General features: G+C 42.4%; 1 protein-coding gene across 3 annotated transcripts; it reads left to right on the top strand.

Annotated features, from left to right (window-relative positions):
* Window positions 1-329: 329 nt before the first annotated feature.
* Window positions 330-14,509, top strand: LOC141765518 (carbohydrate sulfotransferase 1-like). 3 transcript variants are annotated; one of them, XM_074631555.1, is made up of 6 exons: window positions 330-605; window positions 3,558-3,918; window positions 6,554-6,767; window positions 6,893-7,119; window positions 11,977-12,194; window positions 13,430-14,509. In XM_074631555.1, exons 2-6 carry the CDS (start codon window positions 3,592-3,594, stop codon window positions 13,764-13,766), a joined length of 1,323 nt encoding a protein of 440 aa, XP_074487656.1. In that variant the 5' UTR covers window positions 330-605; window positions 3,558-3,591; the 3' UTR covers window positions 13,767-14,509. The 3 variants fall into 3 exon arrangements, with proteins under 3 accessions (XP_074487656.1, XP_074487655.1, XP_074487654.1); XM_074631554.1 differs by having other exon boundaries at window positions 330-691; XM_074631553.1 differs by having other exon boundaries at window positions 332-605; window positions 3,554-3,918.
* The last annotated feature ends 1,507 nt before the right edge of the window (window positions 14,510-16,016 follow it).

The following is a 16,016-nucleotide window of genomic DNA, read 5'->3' as shown; positions in this document are numbered from 1 at the left end:
GCCACTTTAATAGGCTATGTCATCCAAATGTGTAAAATGTCTATTTGTTCTAAATTATTATCCAAAAATAGGGTGTTTGTTTATGTAAAAACTAAATTGCAGATTGTAAATTTTATCTTGGAGTCCTGGAGAGGAATTATAGAAACTAATAACTCTTTCAATTTACACATTGGAATGTTAATATTGTTTTGAGATAGAAAAAAATGTAAACCATAAAGAGGAGGGGGCTCTGGGTAGAGGCAGTGAGAGAGAGGGAGGTGATGTAGAGATAGACAGCCTTTACTGTTAAAGAGACCCGCTCTATACACCTACGTCATGTCCAGCAGCCTGTTGATGTGCACGTGACTGCCAGTAGTCACGGGTTCTGCTGAAACATTCGTTCGTTTCAGGTCAGATTTGGGTTTTGGATTGTCTCCTATCCGCGGCGGCATGTCCTCATCCTCCTCGTGTGGCTCACAGACGGACGCAGAATGCTGTTTGTTCCAACGCCGCGCAGCATCATCATCAGCACCAGCACCAGCACCAGCATCAGCACCATCAGCACCATGTCTCCGCCGCAGCCAGCCCGCCGCCTCCTGCTGACGGCTCACACACACAGATGAGAGGTAACTATAACTACCGTCAGGCTGCTGTCTGCTGCTCAGGATGAAGAAATAACGGCATGAAGCGCGAGGGAATATTCAGCGGCAGTGTAAGGAAAGATAACACGATACAGCTAGCAGAGAGACATGATGACAGACAGTCACCGGGTTATTATGGATGGATGGATAGATAGATAGATAGAAAGATCGATATTAGCCTAATTAGCTGCACTAATTAGGCTAATATCTTAATGACATTTTCTCTATTTAGGTTATACAACATTATGTACATGATATTGTTTTCAAAATGTGAAAACAGTTCATAATCAATTTAAATTCACATAATGTTTAGGCAGCTAACGATATTAAAGGGGACATATTGTGCTCATTTTCAGGTTCATACTTGTATTTTGTGTTTCTACTAGAACATGTTTACATGCTGTAATGTTAAAAAAAACTTTATTTTCCTCATAAAGTCTGCTTGTATATACCTGTATTCACCCTCTGTCTGAAACGCTCCATTTTAGAGCATTTCAATGGAATTGCAACAGAATTGCGTTGCTAGGCAACAGCTTGGGTCCATGTTTACTTCCTGTCAGCTGATGTCATTCACATCCACTGCAACAATAATAAACTGGGATCCATTTAGAATGTTTACGTTTAAAACTGTGAAATGGTCTAAATATTGGATATTTGTGACATCGCAAATGGACAGAAATCCTGACAGCTTGTTTCAAATGCCCAGTTTCTGAATACGGGCTGTGTGTATTTCTCTGTGGATTAAGCTTTTCGATACTTTCACAACATTTATATAAAATTTAAACCTGTTTTATGATATAAAAGCCATGAAAATGGTACCTTTTTACAATATGGCACCTTTAAATGTGCCTTGGGATGTTTATAAAACTGTACAGATCAAATATATTAAGTGAAATATAATATCACAGCGTCTTGCAAATTAAACAGTGAGTGAAATATAATATCTCAACAGTAAAAAAAATCCCACAATTTAACATAAGAGTGTCCAATGCTTTGTGCTAAAAAATAAAGTCATGGCTGTAGCCGGGATTTTTAGAAATATTGAGGTCATGAGTCTAACAAAATTACAGTCATGGATTAATACCTATTTGGAGCTCTAGTGAAGTGGTTTCCAATGTGCAGGCTTTGGATACACTGACAATAGTAAGTCGGACCGAGTCGTGGTTGATGACGAGAAAAATACACAAATGTCCGGAAATGTCTGTCAGAGTTCAATACTCTGAGCTTTGGGTTGTACATTGGGATTGGAGTGTGCCTTCTCGTGTGTGTGACACATTTCTGGTAATCACCACTATAGTGCCTGTTCAGAGTGCTAGCAGTAAATTGCCATGAGACTCAAACTGTGTTTTTGTAACAGTAGCTGCATCTGCATGCTGATATTTTGCCAACGAAGATCTTTTTTTTTCTCCAGTCTCGATATGAGGCAAAATTTGTTATCGTACAGTTGTAGAAATTCAGAAACACCAGTAATTTGTTTTTTTAGTCCATCTTTTAGTTCGACGTCAACAGCGATTTACTGTGCTGCTTGGGTCAGAGTTCAACAAATTGTAACTGTCGGCCCCCCAGTGCACTGTGGACAACAAACACATATGCAATTAGAATGGCACTCGGAGAGCACAGACATCCGCCAAGGTGCCCGAGTACGATTCCCCCCCCCCCTCCCGCTATTCAGCTTGCACCATCATCCACGTCCTACTAGAACATGTTTACATGCTGTAATGTTAAAAAAAAACTTTATTTTCCTCATACTGTCTGCCTGAAAATACCTGTATTCACCCTCTGTCTGAAACGCTCCATTTTAGTGCATTTCAATGGAATTGCAACGGAATTGCGTTGCTAGGCAACAGTTTGGGTCCATGTTTACATCCTGTCAGCTAATGTTATTTACATACACTGCAACGGGAAATAAACTGGGACACATTTAGAATGTTTCCGTTTAAAACCGTGTAATGGTCTAAATATTGTATATTTGTGACATCACAAATGGAGAGAAATCCTAACGGCTTGTTTCAAACGCACAATTTCTAAATACGGGTTGTGTGTATTTCTCTGTATATTGAGCGTTTTGATAGTTTAACAGTATTTATATAGCACTTAAACCTGCCTGATAATATAAAATACATGACAATCTCACTTTTTATAATATGGGACCTTTAATGTTCTGGCTGATCGGAATTTTAAAAAAATGTTCCTGAAGCCGGATCATGATCCGGATCGCCACTAAAATCTGATGGATTGTTCATTGTGCCACACCCCACCCCTCCAAAACATTTTCATTCAAATCCATCACGGACTTTTGGAGTAATCCTGCTAACAGACAAACCAACAAACAAACGCCGGTGAAAACATAACCTCCTTCCTAAGCGTTTGGCCTTGGCGGAGGTAATAATGGAGGAGGCGCATGCAAAAGCTGTTTTTCTGTGAGGGGGAAAAGTAACATACGACAGATGAATTCCTCAGACTTCCTTTGTCATGTTTGGATTTGTGTACGTATCCTTGAGCGTTATGTGTGGGAGGTTCATGTTTACGATTATGCCTGGATGATGGTTCTGTTTCTGTATGGATGGTACTGGTGTTATTGTGCTGTTAGATGACGGTGATCTAACATGCCAGAATGTTTGATTTGCTGTTAGTTAATGTGTCTGAATAATCCCATGACAGATGGGTTATGTAAATGACCAGACACGAAAATAAATGAATCATTCATTCATTCATACTCCCGATGACGATTTTAAAATGATGACAGGTGTGTTAACTGATTGCCAAATTGAATGAATGTACATAGGGGTGGGTTTAGCTACCTGTTGCTGCTGGAAACAAGGTTGATGAGAGTGGTAAGAGTGAACCAAACCAGTAAAGACAACAATAGACGACAGTCTTAATATCTCTTTGTCTCCTGTCCTCTTTATGTCTCTGTCCCCTTTTTCTGGCAGACAGTGCTGTGGCTTCCTGATGCATTTGTCCAGCCACCATGCAGTGTTCTTGGAAGTCCATGGTGTTGCTAGCATTAGCCTCCATAGCCATCCAGTACACGGCCATCCGCACGTTCTCCACCAAGACCTTAAGCCTGCTGTGCTCTGTGGGCCTGCCGCCTACGGACCACGCCGTCAACTGCAGCCTGAAAGATCTGACGCGATCGGGCCAGGAGACGCTCGAGGGCTCAGACCGGGGCTGTGAAGAAATCCTCTCCCACACCCCTTCTTCCTTCTCTGGCAACAAGAGAACCCACATCCTCATTCTGGCCACCACGCGGAGCGGATCCTCATTTGTGGGTCAGCTGTTCAACCAGCATCCAGAGGTTAGAATGTGATATGGATACATATGACCTCTCCTTCAGTTGACAATGTGCTATAGTGGGACACAGTTCCAAACAATACAGCCACAAGCGGCGATAAGCGGGGTCCAAGCACATTGTATGCATTTAACGACTTTTAAAGCACAAATGTCAACAGTGTTCACAACAGTAGAGAGAAACAGGAGGATGCCCACACCAAGGTTACCAAGCTGGTTTCATTACAGTGACTTTGCAGACACAGGGTATCTTTCTTAGACCACTAGGCCATCATGACAATACAGGTTTCTATTTTTTTTCTGACAGCAATCAACGCTAACCTAACCATTGACTAAGAATGAGCTTATTGACTATCATTGACTTTAATGTAGTACTTATTACACTTACTACAGTGTTAAGCCCAACTCTAGTGGTGTGGAAGCGCAACATAAAATGCAAAGTGAATCGGCGAATGAATTGCAACAATTAATATTTATTGTTGCACACAATGATTAAACAATCTATTTACAAATAGAAAACACAGGAAGTGCAGGCTCAGGGTGAATCAACGGCCAAAATGAAAAACTAAAGAACTTCTCAAACAAGTTCTAACTAAACCCTGTAACAAAAGAAACAAACAAAAATACATGGGCTAAACCTAACTCCTTAACTTAAAACAGGAGAAAACAGATTATATCAAATGGCGGTTCACCCCTACAGCTTCAAGATTAAAGTCCAATATATTTACAAAGATAATGTAACTTGTGTTAGATGCCGAGGTCAATACAACAAGAGATTAAAGTTCAATATATTTACAAAGATACTACTTAAACTAAAGTTACAAATGTTTACACCAAAACACACACAGGAAAAAGGCTACGGCTAACACGAGCTAAAGCACACTATACCACTCTTCACGTGGTCACCACTCTAATACTTCCGACACACAGTTTACAAATACAACGCTACAAATGCTGTTGAAAAGATTGGTTTAGCGAGGAGGATCGAAGCAAACACCCGACAGCCATCGACCTTGTATCAGCTGTGTTTTCCCAGAAGTTAAATAGGCCAACCCGCCGTCCTCAGCCAATCCGCAGCGGCGACGTCATCGAAGGCCAGCCAATGGAAACAGAACCTATTAACACAGATCCTCTGAAGAACATAAGAGCTCTCACTCTCCATTAATTTAGCCATACCATTACCTGTAGACAATTTATAAACATAAATACACATAAATACGGCCGGCGGCCGTAACACCCCCCTTCCTAAAGAACAAACATCTCCCCCAAAGATGTTTGTTACTTAGGAGGGAACCGACGCACGGGAAAGGGCATCTGCCACTACATTTTGGTGCCTTTTTTCTGGCGGATATCCAGATTGAAATCTTGCACCAGTAAGGACCATCTCATCAATCTTTGATTTGCGTTACCCATCTGGCTCAAAGACACAAGTGGATTGTGGTCAGCGTACACGGCAATGGGTAACGTACTTGATCCAATGTAAACTTCGAAGTACTGCAATGCAAGCAGTAAAGAAAGAGCCTAGCCATAGCAAGCCTATTGTAGTAAGCCTTTTTGTGATAAAAGAGCCAAATTTGACATGTATATAGCTCAATATATTTTGAAGAAATCTCGATATTGGGCCATTGCAGATTGGCATTCTGATGACCTTGGCATTTAGTGGCATAGAACACTTTGGCCACCCCCAAGCTGCTTTTTCCATATTTGCAGCACCACAAATATTATTTACACACAAGTTAAAGTGAAAAATATGTTTTATTACAATGTAAGGCAATAATAATAATTGAACCTACAAACTTGGAGGCAGAAACAATTTTTGAGAAACTAAATTTTCAAGGCAAAAATTGTTTTGGAAATTTGAGACAGATTCCAGCTTGATAGTCATGTTGTTTTTTTCCATCACTGACCTCATCAAAAATGTGGTCAATTGTCCGGCTGTAACTTGGGACCTATGCCCATCTCAGCCCACAGTAAGCCTCCTACAGCCCCGATAGCACCAGTCTTGGCACATGACAAACAGAGAGACTTTGATACTTGAGTGTCTCCGTGACCTAACTGTCAAATGCTCTACTTTTCAAATATAACAACTGTATATGAACAAACCCATAATACCAAAAGACCTGGGGTGGAGAGAGGGATCCATGAGTGGAAAAGGGGATTCAGCTTTCCTCCTGGAAAAACAGACACACGCGCTCCTGAATGAGCTTGTGACATCACCACAGCTTGTAGACGATTTCACCACATTTGTCATTATGCAAAGATTAGGCAGCGCTACATCACAGATTGGTTAGAAATATTCTTTCCGCTCTGCATCAGTATCTCTATTTTTCAAGTCCAGACCCTCCTCTAAATTGCAGAATGCAAGGTCAGTATTTTGGGGGCTTTGGAGGTTGGAGCATTCCCAGCATATACACAGAACCAGGGTGGCAATGCCAGTTCAGTCAGCTCAGCAACCATTGAGGCACTTGATCAATAAGACATGTTAACACCCACTGGAATGTGATGGTTATATGTCCAAAGGGGGCACAAAATAATGTATCGATTGCACCTAGAAACGTCATTCTGTTAAACAGTTTGTTATGTGTACTGAGGTGCACTGTAACTGTCATATATTGTCTTTGATATTTTTTTGCATATCCCAGGTCTTCTACCTGTTCGAGCCTCTGTACCACGTCCAGTCGGCGCTGCTTCCTCGGCTGGCGCAGAGTCGGAACCTGGCTGAGAGGAGGGTGATGCTGGGACCGGCTAGAGACCTGCTAAGGTCTTTGTACCACTGTCACCTCAACAGTCTGGAGAGTTATATACACCCCCGACCTGCTAACCACTCCACAGACAAGCTGTTCAGACGAGGAGCTAGTAAGAACTTTGTCCACTTGTCCTGTCTTCCTATAGTTTATTTATAATAGTTTATAAATGTAGCTGTTTTTTGCAGTGCATTGTCATTGTGTTACAGCTTTGTATTGTATGTATCCGTTCTTTAGGCCGGTCTCTGTGCTCACGACCTGTATGTGAGGCTGCTCTGGGCCCAGAGGAGCAGAGCCTGGTGCTGGCTGATGAGGGCGAGTGTGCGAGGAGGTGTGGATCCCTCAATGTGTTGCTGGCTGGTGATGCCTGTAGGGCAAAGCGCCACGCGGCCATCAAGACGGTCCGGATTCCACAAATCAGCGACCTCAGGGCGTTGATTGAAGACCCAAGACTCAACCTGAAGGTATAGAAATAATTGCAATTATTATTATCATTGTTATTATTATATTTGTTACAAAATGTATTACAGTTCTAACTCACACCGGCTCCGCCCTCTATTGGACTTCATGGATAATACTCTCCTCCAATCATGAGCATGCATTCGCCCACTGGAAATTTGCAGAAGCGCAGCCTGCCAATCAGGACGTGCTTACTGAAATATAATATTTGCTTCCTCCTTGGATGCAGTCATCGCTTCAGGTGGTAAAAGAAGAAGAACTTCATCGGACGCCGGCAACGGTGGGATCACTTTTAACGCTTTGACGTGCGATGAGAGTGAATCGGAGCTTGAGATCAATGATGTCGCTCAAACCGACAAGATATTTCAGGTGGGAGCACAGCTTGCTCAGCTGCTAACAATCCGGGTGTGTTGGCCCCCCTTTACTCACTGTCCCAGACTGACATTTTGGACCGCAGTATTGGCCAAATAACTAATTTGATTCAATGTGTTGCAACGGTCATGTGATGTCTCTAGCCACAGAAGGCAATCCTGCCATGCGTGGCTGGGACTCACCGCTCTCCTGAGTTTGGTCCGCTGCCCGGTCCCTGTTGAGGATGGCGGAGAGCCTGTGTTTGTGTGCCTCAGAGCTCCTGTTGTTTCTGAAGGCACTCCACAGCCCAGGCTGGAGAACAGGGGTGCCGACCTCATGTCGTACCCCTAACAGTTGAGTGGAGGCTTCACCTCAAGGTGGTGAAGCACATTTAGACCCGATTCACTAAAGTGGAAGTGGATTTGTTCGCCGACTGGCGCAGCACCCGCTGCCCGCTATGGCTCTCCCTGGCACAGCAGGACGAGCCACCCCTTGGGAGTGGATGCATTTGTACAAGGAAGCTGCTTTACGCCGCTCCAACGCTCCGCCTCATCCCTCCCCTGTTGGAGAGAGTGAGGCAGGAGCAGTTGTTGGTCATTCTGGTAGCCCAGGTCACCGCTCTGCGCCGTGGAATGCAGAAATGGCTCAGATGATGCACCGCAGTCCTGGACCGTCCCACAGGTTGGGCTGCTTGCACTGACCTCTGCTGAAAGAGTATGTGAACTAACCACCGTGTCGGTGCACCCCAGTTGCTTGTTGCCTCGTGGTGACCACAGCGGGGCTACTCTTAGACCAAATCCCTCCTTTGTTCCCAAGAATTTAATGAGTTCTTTCAGATCGAGGGTTATACAACCGGAAGCTTTTTGTCTTCCACCCCATGCGGGAGACAGGGGGACAAAATTTCCTCTGATTTGCCCAGTAATAACAATGTTGCACGCACGGCCCCATCAGACACACTGAACAGCTGTCCGTGTGCTTCCGTGATGGTTTGACCGGTAAAGCCCTTTCCAAGAAACGCCTGGCAGGATGGCTTTGTAAGTGCATCTCCCAAGCCTATAGGCAGGCGGAAAGAGACCCTCCCACCATGGTCAGCACACATTCTACATGCCCCTTGTAACCTTGTTTGGTGGTTAGGTTCCATGGCTCTACCCAGTGCAGTTGCAAACTACCTGGGTTGGCTGAGGCCCCCTACTTCTCCATTGTGGCAGCCCATGTTATAAATAAGTAGGTGGCCTGCAGCAACTAACCTCTAGCCAGTCAGGGTCAGTATGGTTGGGTTGATCTTATGCCGTGGCAGGGCGTGCATTCATCAGGCTCCACCCACTGTACCCATATAGTCCAGTAGAGGGCGGAGCCTGTGTGAGTTAGAATGAAGGTTACAATATTGTGACCCTAATTCTATAGGCACAGGCAGAGCCCTCTACCGAGGGGTCCCTGTTGCTCCTACATCACTCGCTGAAGAGAGTGTAGAATGGCAATCAGCGATGTGTGCTGCCTTATATACTGTCTGACAAGAAATATGTAGAGTAGTAGAAAGATTGGGATTTTCGTCTGTTTTTTATTGTAATCGCATCTAAATGATTGTGACCTTCGAAGAATGGTCACACTGATGGTGGATCCAATCAGTCCTACTGTATGGATTTGCTGTTTTGGAAAACTGGAACACAGTTTGGTGTTTGTGTCACATGTTCTCAAAGCCGGACCTTTTTTGTCTAACAGTGCATCAGAACAAAAAAAGAAAAACTGTAATTGTTCTGTCATCTGTGTTTGCAAAAAAAAAAGGAATTTGCATTTTGTGTGAAAGCAGTGAAAGATGACAGTGTTGTAGGGAAACAGCTATGGGGTTTTGTACAGTTTTAGAATGTATAATGTTATTTAAGGATTGCTTTTAAGCAACATGAATAACTTGTAATTTAGAAATAGCTCACCACAGCTAGACTTTCAATGAATACAGACTTTTAGTTTTAGTGGCTGGAACTATAATGATACCCAGCTGTAGTGAGCATTACTGGTCATTGTACTACTGAGTCAGGAGGCTGCATTTAACAGCTTACCACTAGCTGACTGGATTATGTAAGGTTAGATGAATGAAGATCAATGCTGTTCTAAATTAGTATTGATTGAACATGTACTGACAATGACTGCAGTCCCTCAAGAGATACTGCAAACACATGCACAGACACATGGCTACATATTATATGCAACACAGGCTCACAGACAGTGGCAGTGTTGTGCCAGTAGCCTTTGTTACGCTCGCTGAGTGGAGCCATAGATAGTAGATGTGGTGGCGATAAAGAGAAACTCCTTTCCGTCTCGTTCACATTTCTCCAGAAAATAAAACTTGACGGCAGATAAGACCACGTCCGCCATAGCCTTCTTTCCCCCGCCGTCGCTGAATGGGAGGTAAACTTCTCAACGAACTATCTGCGGACAAAAAGGCAACGCCGGGTGGATGTAAAGTGATACAAACATGATTTACTACGATGGAGAGAATGTGATTAAAGTTAAAGTCCAGACAATGTAATACACAACTATTCTAGATGCAATGTATCGCATCCTCAATGTTCTATATTACTGCACATGGCTACTTTTTATCAATTAACACAAGCAGTCAGATCATTCTGAACTCCCTTTTAATTTAGAAAGTGCTAAAGTAGTGCCAAAGGTTTTGCCCTTTTGGAACTAAGTTGTACTTAGTTGTACTCCGGAAACGAAATTGAAGTCGAAAAAATCACTGTTTTTGGCCAAAATGTCAAATATTTTGGGCACCATGGACTTCTAACCCCCAAATGGCACAACTAGACCACTGTATCAACCATCATACCAAATTTGAAGTTCCTAAGTTAAATAGTTTTCGAGTTCTGATATTGGTAGCGAGAGCAATAAGTTAGCGGACTGCCAAGTGTTTGAATGCTGTCTCTCTGGGAGTGTGTGTGCAAAGCTCCGCCCTCAGTGAAACACAGAGTTACAAGGAGATGAGAGAAAGAGGGGAGGGGAGGGAAACAAACGTAACAGTAAATGACAGCAGAACACAGTAAAGACTCACACTGATACCCCCTTTCACACCGAGGACTCAATCAGGGTTGATTGTGTGTATGAAAGGGTTAACCCGCGTTGATCGACTTGGCTTCGCGACCCATGTCGAGAGGTGGTCGATTTCGATGTGAATGGCACGGACCAGGGTCGCTTACAAACGGGGCTGGACAAAGCTATTCGGTTGCAAATGAGGTCGCACGGTCCGTGACGTAACTGTCTCAGGTCGCCGTGGCTCATAAACAAACAGAGCGACGGCAGCAGGAATGTTTTCAGACACACCAGAGGTGAACGACGGACGAGAACAACACGGATGTGTGGCGAGACTTTCAGGTGTGGGAGCTGCTGGCCGTCCGCTGTGAGGAAGAAAAAAGCGGTAGATGACGGGATGGTGAGGAACAACGTAGTGTAACGTTAAACGAACATAACAAGGCTGCTGAATGAGAGAGACATCCGCCGATACGTTACACAGAAACACACCGTGTTAATAATAATCCGACCACCTCACAGTAACACCAGCTGTACGCACATCTGTTTTTAAAGCGTGTTTGCACATCTTCTACTTGTAACGTTATCTTTTTTTAACTTTTTATCTTTCAAAATAAACCTGGTAAAAGATCCATCTGTCGCCTGCTCTCTCTGTTATAAAGTAACAAACCCAGTCCCAGTTCATTACGTTATTGAGTAATTGGCAAACTAAATGAAATATAAACTCATTTTATTATGTTTGGACAAACTCTTACATTATCCCACAGTTGCCACATGTCCAGCTGAAAAACTTTAGTAGGTCTACTAAATGTAGTAAATCTTTACTGGGATTAGATAACACAATGTGGTCTGATATATGATAAATGGGTACTGTAGATAGACAGAGGAAAAAAGGTGCATGTTGGTGAATAGATCCTGTAAATCTCTATGTTGTCTGTATGTTTTTGCATACATTACAGCTCCATACATACAACATAATTTTACATTTTATAAAGCCAAAAATGCTGTGTGTACTATATTTACACTGTGTCCCAAAAACATGCATCATTCTGTGACATTTTATGTTTTTGCACACATTGATGATGTCACTATCATCCTCTCTGTAATCCTCCAGACGTGTAATCCTCCACCTATATCTAGTAATTGGTATGCATTGCTCCTAGATGTGTCCCAGGTCGTATCTGAATTCTTCTGACCAGGGTTCAACCCGGGTTGACCGGCTTGGTTTGAATTGACAAAAGGAGAGTTGAACATGGGTCAGATAACCCGGGTCCAACCCTGGTCATTGGTGTGAAAGGGGTCTGAGCTGAAATGAAGCCAAACTCCTGATGCATTGATGCAGTGATGCATCTTAGAATCGATAAATGTCCACACCTCTAGCTCACTCAGAAGCCTTTCAACACATGGAGACATTCAGAGACATCTGTGCTGTTGATGTTGTAACCACAGTGTATTCCTGGTGAATACGTTTCATTATTCATCATCATCAGGTGGTCCAGCTCGTTCGAGATCCACGTGGTATCCTGGCATCTCGTATTGAGACATTTCGAGACACTTACCGGCTGTGGCGTCTGTGGAGAGCCACCGGACGTCGACCCCACAACCTGAACCTACGACAGATCAACACGGTGTGTGAGGACTTCCTCAGGTCTGTGTCCACGGGCCTCGCCAAACCGGCCTGGCTCAGAGGGAGATACATGCTGCTCAGGTGAGATACATAATATCTGTAGACATACAATCTGTGTAAAGAGTGTAAGCCTTTTAGTGCTCAGTTGTAATGAACTACTCTGATCCATCCACCTTCACCAGGGCCCTGTTTGTCCGTCAGTCAGTGGGATGACTCGAACAACAAGTTTGGCAATGAATAAGTGGTTAGAGTGTCACCATGTGACAGTTTGTACAGCCCTATATGTTTTGACTCATAACCTCTGAACAAGGAGGCATAGACGCTAGTTATTTTATTCTTGAATGGATATCAGTTTGGACTGGGAAGATGGAAAACATGGCTGGGGAGAGGGACGTCTGGAATACCCTGCTAAGCCTGCTGCCCCCGCGAACCAGCCCCAGATAAACGGAAGATAATGGATGGATGGATGGATGGATGGATGGATATTAGTTTTGACCACACCTGTTTCCTCTTAAACAGGCTTTTTGCTCTCTTTTTTTTTTTTTTTTTACAATTATCTGAACCACTCCAAGTTGAGTTGATACACTAGATATTTGGATTAGACCTAAAAATCATCTTTATTTGTCGTTTTTTTATATTCCATAGGCCTGCTGATTTCTTGTTTGTTTTCTTTGCATGCTTGTGGCTAAATTCTTGTCGAGATAGTAAATTAATATATACTGCCAGTGGTTATAATAGCCCCGTTTTTTCCAGACAGGATATAGGAAGAAATCATGGTCGCCATCTCCCAGTTAGCATGGCCCTCAGCATGTGCCAAGTATAGTGCACTGGGAACGCATATACAGCTGTGTCATAAGCGTAACAGTGGAACTTAATTCCATGACTACATATAAAAGAGGTGCTATGTTGAGGAGAAGAGCAGAGGGCCAAGAACAGAGCCATGAGGTACGCCATATTTCACCTCAGAGAATCTTGATGTTGTATTATTACAAGAGACACACTGCATTCTTTTAGATAAATAAGATTGTAACCATGCGAGAGCTGGCCCAGAGACGCTAAATTTGTTCTCCAATCGGTCAAAGAGTATAGGATGATCAAAAGTGTCAAAAGCTGCACTTAGATCCAGTAGTAAAAGTACCGAGGTGGAATCTGAATCCATGTTTAGGAGGAGATCATTTACAACTTTAGTAAGCGCAGTTTCAGTGGAGTGGCAGGCCCTGAAAGCAGACTGAAAGGGTTTGAAAAGGTCACTAAATAATATGTGGTCTGAAAAGGATTACTGAATGATCCTTTCTGCTTTCCCTGTTCTCGGTCAGGTATGAAGACTTGGCCAGGTTTCCTCTCCAGAAGACCAGGGAGCTCTACAGCTTCCTTGGACTGGTTCAGGACCACGGTGTGGAGGATTGGATCATCAACAACACCCGAGGCAGCAGCGATCTGTCATCCCGGCAGAAGTTCACCACAGTTCGGGACTCAGCAGCGAATGCAGAGAACTGGAGGGTGAAGCTGTCCTTCGACATGGTGGTTTACACTCAGACTGCCTGCCAGCCTCTTCTTAATCTCCTCGGATACAAGACAGTCTTCCACCCTAGAGAACTGAGGAACCTCTCGCACTCTTTGGTGGAGGACAGGACGTTCCTCCCATTTTTTTAAACAACTAATGACTTAACATACATCTAATATGGGTTTAAGAAACCAGCAAGTAAGTACGGTACTGTAGTTTATGGAGAGTAGACAAAGCAAATCTCCTACCTAGCCAAACACCCTCTGAGCATTATGGTAATAAATGCAGTACAACTTGAACCTTTAAAGGGCCCATATTATAAAAAGTGAGATTTTCAGGTCTTCTACATTTAAAGCAGGTTTAAGTGCTATAAAAATACTATACAAAATGCTCAATATACGGAGAAACACAAACAGCCCGTATTCAGAAATTGTGTGTTTGAAACAAGCCGTTAGGATTTCTTTCCATTTGTGATGTCACAAATATACAATATTTAGACCATTACATGGTTTTAAACATAAACATTCTAAATGTGTCCCAGTTTATTTCCTGTTGCAGTGTATGTAAATAACATCAGCTGACAGGAAGTAAACATGGGCCAACACCGTTGCCTAGCAACACAGTTCCTTTGCAATTCTGTTGAAATGCACTAAAACGGACTGTTTCAGACAGAGGGTGAATACAGGTGTATTCAGGCAGACAGTATGAGGGAAATACATTTTTTTTTTTTAACATTACAGCATGTAAACATGTTCTACTAGAAACACAAAATACAAGTAGAACCTGAAAATGAGCACGATATGGCACCTTTAAGGGTTCACTATGTATAAACACTTAAATAAACTTTTGTCATCGTGCCAACATATCATTCTATTCTTGTTCCTAACGTCCTCGTTATTGCACAAAATCAAATTCATTACAGCAACATATATATTTAATGTTAATATGATACATTTGATGTGCCAAATGGTTGGCCTGTGGACTCAGTGAACTGGCACAACTAACACTTTGCCCACCATCCCCACAGACCAAAATACTGTGTCTCCATTTGATCAGTGTTGAAATGGGCTTACATTAATGTAAGAGCTCCTGGTTTGCGGCAGACAATATTATTCCGCATATTTCTCATCTCTGTTCACTTTCTTACACCGCCTCTAATCTTTTTGATACTTCCATCCAAAGTAGGAAATAAAACTGAATCCAATCAAACTATGTGAACTAGTCTTTGTCAGTTTTTCTAGCGGATGTCTTTTTAGGCATTGCCTGGATCTTTTTCTTGTTATAACAGAATATGTTTCATTTATAACAACAAACCAACTTTAAATGTTTTAAAATGAAAATTTTTCTTGGTCCAATAAGATATGTTCATTTTGTGTAATGATAAAGTTTTGTAACAAAATATAACAAAAAGTGAAGTTGTTTTAATAAGAAAGGTTTATTGTAAAATGTAAATAATTTGGTAAGTATTAACAACAAGAAAATATGTAAATGATAATATATAACAAGCCGGTCATTGTTGTGAAATACCTGTCGCGAGGCAGAGGGGTCTTGCATCGCCCTGAAGAGGTTTATTTCACAACAATGACCCGCTTGCTGTATGTTATCTCGCTTACTACATGGCTACTAGAAATCATTAATTTGACACAAAAATTGTCCACCAGAGTCCGAGATCAGAACTGTGTCCATGGCAACGGTCTGTTATACATAGCAGCGATCTGCTATAAAGAAATAACTGACTAGAACGCCATGATTGATCAATCAGAATGGAGTATTCAACAAAGCTGTGTAATAAATCATTATAACATGGAAATATCTTGTTATAATGTGAAACGTCTGCAGAAACTATATATATAATTTCAGCTGGTGAGGTACGTCTGTGCGATGGATGGTGGATTCATAGGATGTTTAGGATGCAGAACTGTGACTTTGTATTCCCTCCTCCCCCAATAAATGAGATGTGGAAGTCCAGCCCCAATATATGTATTAAACAATAATCAAATGCCCCCAAAAGCTAGTAAGAAAGCTAATACTTTCCTCTCAGTATTCAGTGATAAAACAGTTCCAGGCATGCACTGATCTCAGTATGTTTAAATCACTGATGCTGATGTTGATCATGAAGCAGTGTTTTCTGCTGTTACTTATTCAAAAATCTGGAGTCTCTGTGTTTTAATAAGTCACCTGAGATGAATCAGATACTGACACGACTCATCTCGCGGTCGATGTAGCTACTAGATGGGTAAGAATTAGAATTTCTGGGATAACTGTGCCATCAACTCAAAGCAAAAAACAGGCCTTGTTTATGTTTTTCTGTTTTTTTGTTTGTTTGTTTTAAAATGTGTTTTTGCCTCACGTAGTTTCAATGGAAAAAATGTTGTATTCAAAATTAAGCAAACTTTAGT

Source organism: Sebastes fasciatus, chromosome 4, assembly GCF_043250625.1.
Source record: "Sebastes fasciatus isolate fSebFas1 chromosome 4, fSebFas1.pri, whole genome shotgun sequence".
Taxonomy (NCBI): domain Eukaryota; kingdom Metazoa; phylum Chordata; class Actinopteri; order Perciformes; family Sebastidae; genus Sebastes; species Sebastes fasciatus.
Note: the sequence above shows the minus strand (reverse complement) of the source record. Positions and strands in the feature narration are given on the sequence as shown.

What these genes read in the sequence shown, in the direction of transcription:
- LOC141765518 (XM_074631555.1), top strand. Translation starts at nt 3,592, where the DNA reads ATGCAGTGTTCTTGGAAGTCCATGGTGTTGCTAGCATTAGCCTCCATA. An exon ending in ACCCAAGACTCAACCTGAAG is followed by an intron (nt 7,120 to 11,976) that starts GTATAGAAATAA and finishes CATCATCATCAG; the next exon opens with GTGGTCCAGCTCGTTCGAGA. An exon ending in GGGAGATACATGCTGCTCAG is followed by an intron (nt 12,195 to 13,429) that starts GTGAGATACATA and finishes GTTCTCGGTCAG; the next exon opens with GTATGAAGACTTGGCCAGGT.